Consider the following 12,844-nt stretch of genomic DNA (forward strand, 5'->3'; position numbering starts at 1 on the left):
TAATACGTCCCTGCTCCCGTTGTAAGGTGTTAATGTGTTGTTAAGTGTGAATTTGTACCTGTTTCCCTGAGGTCTGGCTTTTTTTCTGGAAAACCATAACTCTGGTCTTGTCCAGATTGACTGTCGGCGCCCAGGTCTGACAGTGCTGCTCCAGCAGTGCCAGGTTCTGGCGCAGCCTCTGTTCTGTGGTAAAGATTTAAATAAAGATTCTATTAAATCTTTATTTAAATTTTTAAATAATCATATCATTTAATGTTGTGTACATTTTAATCCGCTTAGTTTTGAATATTTATATGGAATTTTACCACTGAAGGGAAATTTTAGTAGCTGAGCATAAAAAGAAGAGGAGCATAACGCATCTGAAGGTCATAAACGATATTAATTTAGGAACATAAACATTACTGTATGTACATAAACTGTACTGTGTATGACTGGTCTTGGTAGTTTAAAGAAAAAATACACACCAGTCTTCCATTTCTCCCTAAACATTTTAAGCATGAAAGTTTTATGAAACAGTACCCAAATATGTGATTGCTGTATAGAATGAATTTTAATGTAAAAAAATTATTTTACACGAAAATTAAGCTGTTTACATCTTCCGCCTGAGAACATAGTCACCCGTTGCTACCCAACGCAGAAACACAGCCACTAACTAGCAAAGAGAGGACATTAGCTAGCCAATATGGTAAAGAAATAAATGATTATTTTGTTTATTTCTTTTGCACATTTATTTGAACATTTCCATCGATTGTACAAGCACTTGGAAACTGTCCAATCCCTAGTTCATCAGGCATTTTGTTTTATGGTGCGGGCATTCTCCCGGTCTGGTGCCGATCTGTGTCTTCTAGGATATAATGCCAGCGAACAATCTCCTTTGCTTTTAACCGAGTGTCTAACCCCTCTGATTGGAGAAAAAAGACGTGCTGGTTTGCTATTCATACTGTACCAGGAAGATGAATCCTTTCTATCCGAAATGTGTATTTTAAAAGTTTAAGAAGTAAAAACCTTACAGCGTACACAGATTTCTAAACTGATCAGGATCGTTATCTTTGTCTTATCCATAATAATGTTCACCGCTCTGTCCAGCAAATTAATAATAAACTTCATTTTATATAACGTTTTAAACGAATATGTAATTAGATTGCTCATAAACCTAATCACTTTTTCTACATAAACACAGCGAGATTTCAACTATAGATCGTATTATTATAAACTTTCTTGGAAAAATGTCTTTTATGTAAACCATGTTTGCCATTAATTTATTTAGGGCTAGAATATATTCATTGTCTTCCAATCGAGTCGAGTTGACATTAGAAGCTTGCCACGCCCGGACTGTTACACCAACGCATTAGTATGTTAAAGCGATTTCATTGAGGAGCCTAGCTTTCTTAACTAGTAAGTACTGTACTTCCTTGGCTTTGGAGGGGGGAGGTGTCTTTCGCTGGAAATCTCGCCCCCTTCTACTTTGAAAATACCTGTGAAACCGGTTTAATTCGTCACAGCCAGCACTCCCGCAGAGAGGGGGGTTGTCCTCGTTAATGTCTTAGCCGGAACACATCATTATATCTCATTTTGTATTTCTATAAAAAAATCGTTTGCCCAGCTTAACACTATTGTTGTTATTGTTTTTATCCTGTAAAGCGCTTTGAGGAGCACAGCTTTCTCACCACTTACTTTTTGATACCATCCTTTCACAAAGCAGAAACTTCTTGTATTTTCCGATGACATACAAGTGGAAAGATTACAGATTTTAATCGTCTTTTTTCTGAACCAGGGAAAATCTGATCATGTTTCTCTATAACAATAATTAAAAACTTTAATTTACATATCACCTTTAAAAGTGGCATCTCAAAGCAATACAGTAGATGTAAACCACAGATTACAAAGTAAATACCCAGACAAACGCAAATGCATTTTTAATAAAATGCTTTTATTCATTCAGCAGAGAGAGAGCGTAAAACCTGGGCGTAACAGCTGTTCCTTTTTCTGATCACTCGCTCTCTGGATAAACATCTCACCTCTCCTTTTCTTTGTTTTTCTAATTTGCTGATTATGTCTTCTGCGATCCACTCCTGTCCTCACACCTACAGAAGACTATTTTAAATTTCTTTGCGCGGTCCATTGTGCAATTAATCCTTGTATGTGCTGTCCTTAAGGTGATATCACATAAAGGTGATATGTAAAATAATGTTTTTTATTATTGTTATAGAGAAACATGATCAGATTTTCCCCGGTTCAGAAAAAAAGATCTAAAGTATACTAGTTTGTCACTAGTATACTTTTAATACAGTCTTTGCTGTGCTCTAGAGGATCCTTGTGATATTTCGAGCTCTGGTTGAATGATAAGTGTCACAGTTTAAATACATTTCGTAGTTGGAAATTATGAAACGCTCTGTTAAAAGCAAGGGAGTTTTTATGTCCGTTGCAGTTTTTTTGAATCCCCGGCGGAACACATTCCATAAGAATCAGCGCTTTTATATATCGCCTTTAAAGGTGGCTTCTCAAAACGCTTTACAGGATAAAAACAACAATAACAGCAACAACAACAATATTGTATTTCATTGCACTCAATTCAATTCAATTCAAGGTGCTTTATTAGCATGACAGATGGGTACAATCAGTGCTGGGTATTTACTTTGCTTTGAGATTCCACTTTTAAAGGTGATATATAAAATCAAGGCTTTTACTTGCTTTAACTCCGCAAGTCTGAGTTCTCGTGTTTGTCCTATCCGAACCCGAAAGTATTACAATATGTATCTTTATAGCAGGTGGTGTACAACTTTTTAGCATAGATTACACTTTTATAAAATGTATTTAAAAAATAAAAACGATTACAATCTAATCTTTCCACGTTTGATCCCAAGATCCCAAGAAAAATAAATCTAAATGGGGAGAAAGTTATGCTGAAAGTTTATTAAGATACTTAGAAGACAAAGATATCAATTTATGTTGCATTTGTCTGATTGTGAATCAAAAAACACATATATTTAAACACGCGTCTATATTTAAATCAAAACGCGATTTAAATCAATATAAATGTTTATATTGTAACGCATAGGTGACTATTCATTGTTATTAAAATGACTTAAATTCGATGTTGTGATATTTAGAAATATAAATTTGTTTGGTGTGAGTGAGGTTGTATTTAATCTCTGACCAAGGGAAACGTTTAATTTTTTCAAAGAAATGTTTGTTAAAAAAAAGTCATGGTTCCAGTGGGATTCGATCACAGAACGCGTGACGTGTGTCAGGAACCTAACCCACAGCGCCACCGGCAAGGTCACATGCAGAGTGCTGAAAAAGCACTACAGAAACATTATCAACAGACAATGTACAGTGTGTACTATTCTTGTGTTGCGGTACATGAATATAATTATATCATTATTAATTTCTTTAGATGCGCGATTCCATATTATATTCCCTTTTAATCAAATTCTAAAAGTATGCTTGTTGACTCCGGTATCTCGTTAGTTAAAGACTTCGATGCTTAAAATGTTTAGGGAGAAATGGAATACTGGTGTGTATTTTTTCTTTAAAGTACCAAGACCAGCCATATACTGTATGTTTATGTTCCAAAATTAATATCGTTTATGGCCTTCACACGGGTTACAGTATGCTCCTATTCTTTTTATGCTCAGCTACTAAGATTTCCCTTCAGTGGTAAAATTCCATATAAATATTCAATACTAAAACGGGCACAGTAAAGACGTTTACTGTAAATCTTTCTACGACAGACCAACGGACCACAAGTGCCCCTGTCGGTCAACCAATCACGTACTGCGGTACCGCGCGTCTTCGTGCGTCACAATGCGCGACGCCATAGCCAATTACCTCCGGTACGTGTCTGTACCGCGCACTTTGAATAGCTGCTGTACTTCTGTACTTTGAATCTGTACAAGCTGCCTCTTTCGAAGTGCACCAAATATGGCGCAGTATTCAGACAATAACAAACCATAAAGCCAAAATAAGCAGTGTTACATCCACTGAAAGTAATTTCTCTCTCCCAGAAGAGCTGAATGCCTATTATGCCTGCTTTGAGAAGGGAATCACGGAACCGCCGGTGCCAGTGCTCCCGGCAGCTGATGATACAGCCTTGTCAGTCATGGAGAGTGAAGTCAGGGCAGCCTTCATATGGGTGAACATATGGAAAGCGAATGGCCCGGACAGCGTTCCAGGATGGGTCCTTAAGTCATGTGCAGACCAGTTGGCCACAGTTTTTATGGATATTTTAAATTTTTTATGTTTATAATCTTCCATTCCTGTTTGTTTTAAGAAAACTACCATTATACCAGATCCAAAGAAAAATACTGCGACCTGTTTTAATAACAGACTGGTAGCGCTCACATCCACCATAATGAAATGCTTTGAAAGGCTAGTCATGAGACACATTAACATAGTGGTACCTGAATGCTTAGACCCCCTGCAGTTTGCATACCGGCATAACAGGTCCACTGACGACGCTATTTCTCTTGCTCTTCACACTGCCCTGCCTTATTTGGATGATAAAGACACATATGTCAGAATGCTATTTAATTGATTATAGCTCCGCATTTAACACAATAGTTTCTTCCAGACTAGTCAGGAAGCTTAATGACCTAGGAATCAACACCTCTCTTTGCAGGTGGAATATGGATTTCCTGACTGGCAGACCACAGACTGTGAGGGTAGATGAAAAGCTTTCTTCCACGCTGACCGTCAACATAGGATGCTTAGCCCCCTGCTGTTTTCCTTGTTTACCCATGACTGTGTGGCCAGACACAGCTCCAACTCCATCTACAAATATGCTGATGACACTACCATTATTGGCCGAATCACTTCTAATGATGAGACAGCATACAGGGATAAGGTCAGGAACCTGGTGGAGTTGTGCATAATCTCTCCCTCAAAGTCAGCAAAACCAAAGAGCTGGTCATCGATTTTAGAAAGCTGGACAGGGACCACTCCCCTATTTACATCAATGGGGTGGCTGATGAGATGGTTAGCAGCTTCAAGTTCCTGGGTACCTTCATCACTAATGATTTAACATGGTCCCAGCACGTAACTGGAACTACAAAGAAGGCACAACATCACCTTTACTTCCTCAGACAGTTTAAAAAATTTGGTCTATCTTCAACTGTCCTTACTACATTTACAGGTGTGCTACTGAGAGTGTGCTCACGTGTGGATTGCAGCTAGTTGTCTGACCGGAAGGCATTACAGGGTGTGAACAGGTCAGCCCACTCAATCATTAGAGTACAGCTCCCCTCTGTTTCGGACATTTTTACAACACCCTGTATTGGGAAAGTTGGAAGTATTGCTAAGGATACCAGTCATCCTGGTTTCTCATTTTTCTCCCCTCCTCCCCTGTGGTAAGGATTATAGGAGCATAAAGTTACAAACTTCCAGATTCAGAGACATTTTCTTCCCACAAGCTGTCAGATTACTAAATTCTACCCCTACCACTGGGTCACAATGATGTTTTTTTATGTTGTATGTTATTTAACTTGTTGCTGCTACTATTCTATGGTTATGTTTTTTGGTATTTCCTTAATGTCTTTGTATTGGAGCTTACATGCAAATTAGCATTTCACTGCACTTGTGCATATGACAAACTGAACTGAAATTCAAACTTGAAGCTGCTGTACTTGAAAGGGAACAAGTAATAGGTTTATTCCATGCTGAAAAGAGAAGAAAGAAAACACAATGTTTCGGGCATGGAGCCTTCTTCAGGTGTGAGGGCTGCTGTACTTGTTTGTTTCTTGACTAACTGCAGTTAGATATCACATTAGTTTAAACTGTTTATATCTGTGAACATGATCAGGTAAAGCATAACTCATACTTTAATCTGTCGTACCCTTCTTTCACTTTTGCAGTTCTCACTCTACAGGGGAGTCCAGCCTTGTCGCCCACAAAGGTGGGAAAAAGGGGGTGGTGGGAGATCAAACATTATCGAACATTATGAAACTAGATTATAATTGTAAAAATATATTATACATAGTGGCTATAATGATTAGAATCTAAAAGAAACTACACAATTATAAACCTCAGTTGCTATTTAAGGGTTGTTGTAAACTGGCAAAACTGGTTTTCACTCCCACCATTTTCACAGTGTTCACTGATTCATGATTAACTGATTCATTTTCATTCATGTTATAAGAGTATTATTTTAATTATTTTAATATTTAACATACTTTGACGTGAAATAAAACTGACAACATACTTTAAATATTATATTTTTATTAGTAGTAAGTGTTTATTTGTTAAAAATAAAACCTGTGCATTGACCAGGAATCAAACCTGGGACCTTTCAGGTGGCTGGTAAGCATTTTACCACCGTCACACGGTTTGGACAAGCTACATTACAAGCTAGTGTATAAGCACTTCATTATCCATTATAACAATAACAACAGCAAAATTTAGTTAAAACGAACATGTAAAAATGTTTCCAAAATAACCACAGGTGAACGAGATAAAGAATTTAAAGCAGATGTATACAAAATAGAATATGTCATCAGTACTCACTACTGTATATTCAAAGTTTATATCCAAAAATTATTATTATTTATGATGTTCAGAAACTATTTTTATTTTCAGCTACATAAAGATCCTTTAGTTACATGATTTCCTATTAATATGCCATACTTAGTGGATTTTAAAAATAACTACAACTACAAGATGTAACTGAAATTATTAGATGGTTGCAGTCAAGGCTCTGAATTTTCAGGTCAGGAGAAGGTTGCAGTCATGCTACAGCCCTGATGTTTGAGGTTGGTGTGAGAATGTGATTCATAGAACCATACAACCCCTAAATCCACAGTACCTGCATTTACATTGTATGATAACAATTTACACTACTGATTTACTCATACTGTATGTTAGCGTAATTTACATCAGTGATATGATAGTTAAATTCTCATTTTTTAAAAATGGATTTATGGAGTTCAACTTATGACTAACATCTAACACACCACAAGTACCATCTATTGATCTTTATTATCAGTGAATACTGGCATCAGCCCTTCGCTCGTGTTTGGAACTAATGACATCAGCATTGGCACCCATCTCTTTTGGTAATGGTCCTGCTACTAATGGTCCTGCCCGATCTAAGAACGCAAAGGGTTTTAGAAACCCTCTGTCTCAGTGTCTTAAGTTTATTTTACTCCTGAACCTTTTCTTCCATCACAGTCAGGGGCCAGTCAGACAGCCTCTCACACACTTCTTCCACAGGTGGTGGCTTTGCCAAGGCTGTTTCTGTTCATCACTTCCAGGGACTCCTGGGGAACAGGCACTTCCTTCTCCCTTATGTCAAGGTTCTCTTGGTATGCAAACAGTGGCTCTATTGTCTATTGAGCAAGGGCCTACTCGTAGACCAGCTTCTCTCCTGGGCCAGATATTGCTTATTGTTTTAACGTCTGCCATGTTTTGTTTCAGTAGAGACTGTAACTGGGGAAGCTGCCTCTCTCCCAGGGTTTCAGCTACAAAACACATTGTTTTCAGTCTAAGCACTACTAAATTGTTTTTTGCATATTTCTTTAGCAAACTACTGTAAATTTACTATGTTTCCAAGCTTTTGACACCATGTTTGTGGCTTTCTATCTTTTCAATCACTTTGTTTCATTCTTTCATTTTGCTCTTATGAAGGCCTCTATGGAGACTCCTCTCCCTCAGCTATATCTTTCTCTCCAACAGCCAGTTGTAGCTGGGATTGAAGATGTTTCTTCTGTTTCCACTTCTGCCATTGCACTTAACACCCTAGATTGAAGCTTGGTGAGTGTAGTCCTCTCTTGCTTGACCTTTTCCAGTTCTACTGGAAGGTGATCTGCTGTTGCTGCAGGATGTTCTGTTCTTTATTTACTTTATCCAGGCTTCTTCATTGACTCACATCTTGGCTGGAGTGACGTTTGCTCATATGTCTCGCTAAATTGGTCACCTCAGTCTCTAGGTTCTTTGGTTGCTACCTCAGCTCTTACCAAACTTCATTCAGATGCTTCTGCAATGTATGTTTATTCATAGCCAGGCTAGATTGCAAGTGGTTGATCTTTCAAGGTCAGCCTCCTTGATCTCCAGGTTTTTCTCTTGGCACTGCTTATGCCCTCTTATTCAGTGCTGTTATCAGTTTGGTGCACGTTAGATGCAGTTGCACTTTGCATGCTCTTGAAAAGGCTAATAACCTAAATTCAGAAATTCAGTGATTCTTTTTATCCTATCCCCTCTCTCAGTTCTTGTTCCATTTTTTCATCCATCGCATTCCAGTAGCTTTAGGAGTGATTGCCCATGACTTTGTTCCACACTTTCTTGAGGAACAGACACTTTCATTTCCTACTGCACCCCAGGCCCTGAATGGGCAGAAAAAAATATTTTCTGAAGTAAACTGAATTATGGTCTTCTTTTTGTGGAGAATTCTCTGACCTCAGGCATTACCATCATTGGCTTCCCATCCATGTGCTGCAGCTTTTCCTAATTGCATCATTCCTTCCCCATTCTCCTCTCAGCCTTTCTGTTGAAGAACATTTGTTAGGGTCCAGAGACTCTTGTCTTCCTCATTTGTGGCCTTATTTACTGTATGCTGTTTCAAGGTATACAGGATCAGCTGTTTAATCAAATACTCCATTTTGGGTTTTCCCCTCCAAAAAACTTTACATTATTGGCCAAATATGGCATACTCGTGAATGGAATATTTAAAAAGCCATCAGGTAAAAAAGCAGTCCTTTTTATTTACAGTGCACGGAAAAAATAAAAACCTCAAAAAACAAAAGCCTAGTTATGTCTGAACTATAACTAGACTTATTCTGTCCTTCTCTATAAAGGGATGGGCAGCTAATGGGCTTAATAGCATCACAAAACTCTTTCACAAAATTAAGTCTCTCTCAGAGACTCTTCAAAACTCTTATACAGTTCGGAGAAGTATCCCATCTTGCCTCCACCCACCACCCTCTTACAGTATAAATGGAAAACGCATGTCTTTTTCTAAAGAAAATAAATTTAACAACGATTTCTATTTTTTATAAAAAAGGATGTGTAATGATTGTGATAAAAAATTAAGAAGATGTCTATGTGGATCTACATGTGCAAGTAAATTAACAACTTTCTGTATAAATAACAACATAACAATAACAAGTAATAAATAACAAGTAATATGTCAACGGGAGTGTCCTCTTAGAAAAGGAAGGATGCCAACACCAGGATTAGTTTAAAATTGATAAAGAGAGTAATTTTTCCACTCTTTATAATTAACTCTTTGATTTTACACTTTTTATAACAGCACTTTTGTACTGGCAATTAAAGTGATATATTGTAAAATGAATCCATGTACAGTACTTACGATGCTGCGTTTCAGACATGAAAGAGGTATCTTTGCATGCAAGGGGGTAGCAGATACTTCCTTATGAACAGTAGATAGATAAAGTCTTCTTTTTAGGTTACCCAGGTCTGTGATCCTAGAAATAAATAAGACAATAAACGATGGGGGTACATTTTGAAGAACATGTGGAATAGCTGCTGTTAAAATACATAAATGTGGAGTTTAGAAAATGACTGTCAAGTTGGAATTTTATTTCTTCTAAGATTAACATTGTAATTTCTTTTTTCTACAAATGTAAAGTCAGTGGCTGTAGGCCCAAAATATATAGAATTCACATGCTAATTTATTCCCACCTTCACTGCTGAATCTTAACAGTTTCTTCCCTCATAATAAAATTCAATTTGAGTGAGGAGAGGCACCACGAGGCTATAATAAATGTGCTTGTTCTGAATCCCCTTAAGCTCATGTTTATGATGAGAACAAATTGTCAACTGCTAAAAAGGAAAACATTACGGTCTTTCTTTTCTAAACATGCACCTGTCATTCTCATGTGGCATGTGCATTCTCAAAGTAAGCTACAGTACAAAACATTTTTCGCTTTCACTTCCTAAGCACATAACCACAGCAAAACAAGGAACTTTACTGTTTGCAATTCAGGTAAGCCCTTTGTGGTAGCAAGGAAGCTGGAAATGTTCTGAACAGATTTTGAGTACAATGCATGAGTACACAGATTAGAAAAAAAGAAACATTGGTCAAACTTTATTATTTTCTGTTGGAAGGAGCACTCATAACATTTTAAGCTTATTAGGGATGTTATTTTCTTGGTAGCGAATCTATGCAGTCTGAAACACATAACTTGGAGCTAGGAACCTATAATTTTAGCACAGACATGACCATATCAACAGTGGATAACACTGTTTACAGAATAGCATATTTTGGAACAATCTTGTACAGAAACATTAACCTTTACTGAACCCCCAAACACTCACAAAAAGGAAAGTAGTCTGTGTATTTCTATTATATGTACATTCCTATATAATGTGTGCTTTACTTTTAATATTTGTTAATTACTTTAAATTAATTAATTAAGTTAATTGTTAATAATTAATAATTGTCCCAATACATGCAAAAAATCCCTACAGGAGTTTTCAATGGCATTGGCACACAAGGGTCCCAACCATCTGGCACCAATTCCTGTGTAGCGTTTAGAACTAGGGAGAGTGAGGTCACAGCAGATGAGAATCTCGGATGATTTCCTGAGTTCCCGAGAGGGTTCTCATAGGCCAAGCTCCCTTTTTCAGACTTAAATGCAGAACTGTAGTACCTGAGAAACAGGAAGCAGAAACTGTATAATCTAGTTTTAGAATTAAATGTTTAGTATGGGTTTGGGTCTGGATCTGGAAATCAGTAGCAATCCTAGTAGGAGAAAAAAGTACATTGCCCATTGAGTCCTTTAAACATACAATAAATAAAAAGGTAAAAAAAAGTGATTGTGAGAGTACAGCAACCTAACAAGGAAGAGAGAAGGTGAAGTAAAACAGCTCTTTGTACTGTAGGTTTAAGGCAAGATTGCAACAATATCCACATAAGGATGCAGGATTCTTTTCCTACCTTCAAGACAAAGAGACTACTAGGATGTGGATTTTGTTTATCCTGCATTCCTTATTCAAAGGTGGATTTTCCTTTTAAAACTTATCATTGTACCCTGGAAACATTTGTAAAATGACTAACGTAAAAAGTAAAATGTTATTGCTTTGTGTCCTGGGTGGTAAATACAACACATACTATAGTAATAGAATATTGAAATCATAGTGTTATGCTGCGATCCCTGAAGTTCAGGACCGAACTCCAAACTCAGGGTCTCATGGTCTCAGAACCTTGGGGATTTTTGGATGGAGCAAGGCTTAAACATGAGGTATGGGTGAAATAAATGCAGGATAATTGAAAAATTAATGGAGTCAGGCATGAAGGAAAAAATAATAGGTAGGAAACTTGCAAGCAGTGGAGGAGGAGATATAAGGCACTGCAATGCAAGCAATGGTAATGGTGTTGCCTTGACGGTAGTAAAAAGGGCTGGCGACTGAGAGTAGCACAAACAAAAAGAGAAGAGAAAACTTCCCGCAACCAGAATAAAATGCAGCAGGGAAAAAACATCTCTGCTCATTCAGGGCTTGGGGAAAAAAGCTTAGGTGGCTTAGGCGCAGTTCACTCAAGCAATGCAACTGACGCTGTAGCTCACTCAATATGAGTGTGCTCCAGAACCAGATAACTGAATTATTAGCTGCCTGATTGAAAAAAAGGCAGCTTCCGGGAAACGCTTTCTGGGTGCATTCGTACGGGGTTTGGTTTGGGATTGAGACCCCATGAGAATGCGCTTACTTCCAGTGGCAACACCGGGACAGCCTGGGCAAAACACACAGTGTTTATTTACTCTTAGTTTAAAATGTTTTGTGCTAGATATGAAACACACTACAGTACTTTGAACAATGTATAGAAAAGAATTACACAGCCATTTGTGTTTGCTTGACTTTTTACTGTCCAAAATTTCTTCAGGTGACCATTATTGAAACACTGTACTGGAAATGTCTTTACAAAACTAAACAGATATTGCTTTATTAAAGAGTAAATTATTGCACTCAGTCTGACTCACTCATCCTAACTGGGTTGTTAATGGTTTGTGGTGTAATGGTCGGTGTGATTATCGTACAGGGCTGTAAAAGGTTTGTGCTGTACTGATCAGTGTGTTGATGGGGCTGAGGTGCTAAAGGTTTGTGCTGTAATGGTCAGCACTGATGATGACAGTTAAGGGTTTGCTCTGTAATAGTCTTGGTCATGACGTGATGTCATGTAAGTTTTATTAAAGATATCATTACAGGAAGTTTAAAAAAATTACTAGCATGGCAGAATTTTACAATAGCTCAAGATGACAAATTAACACTTTAGCATCATTTTGTTATGAATTGTGAATTATCTGGTAATTACAATTTTGCATTGACAAAATTAGAATTCTAATCTAAACAAATATCATACTTTTCTTCTGCATTGCTACTATGCAGTTATTCAAATTTGTTTGGTTAGCTAGCCAGGAAGCCATGGTTTAAAGGAGATAATTACCATTGCAGCAGTCCAAACTTAGTATTGTCAAACAGTCAAACCACTACATCTCTTTGCTGTAACTAAATGTTTGAGCTGAGAGAAAACTGAAGTAACATAACCTCATGATTGTGGGCACTAACACTCTAATCACAGTGTTTGAGATTCTATGTTGTATAGCAATCAGCTGTCTTCAAAGACTGAATAAAGCACTGATATTTCACTCTAACGATCATGCAAATTCCAATTAATTTACCAAATGTGTTTCTGGTGCTAATGAAGACAAAATGCAGTTTTCATTTGAAAATAATTCAAAATGTGGACTTGTACAATTGATTATGAAAATAAAATGCATATTCATATCCAAAACTGCTGTACAAACACTTCAAAATGTCATTTTAAATACAGGTAAGCGAAACGTCCAGTTTGAATGTATTAATAGAAGGTTCACACTAAAAAAGGGATCTTTTC

At 37.2% G+C, this 12,844-nt stretch overlaps 1 protein-coding gene across 1 annotated transcript in view; it reads right to left on the reverse strand.

The window, feature by feature from the left end:
* cfap20dc (CFAP20 domain containing) overlaps positions 1-12,844 on the reverse strand; it is a 163,118-nt gene that overhangs the window by 135,792 nt on the left and 14,482 nt on the right. The window contains exon 6 of the mRNA XM_088636177.1: positions 9,302-9,416. Coding sequence (XP_088492303.1) covers positions 9,302-9,416 — 115 coding nt within the window. The remainder of the gene's footprint in view (positions 1-9,301; positions 9,417-12,844) is intronic.

Source organism: Lepisosteus platostomus, chromosome 6 (assembly GCF_059453375.1).
Source record: "Lepisosteus platostomus isolate fLepPlt1 chromosome 6, fLepPlt1.hap1, whole genome shotgun sequence".
Lineage (NCBI taxonomy): Eukaryota > Metazoa > Chordata > Actinopteri > Semionotiformes > Lepisosteidae > Lepisosteus > Lepisosteus platostomus.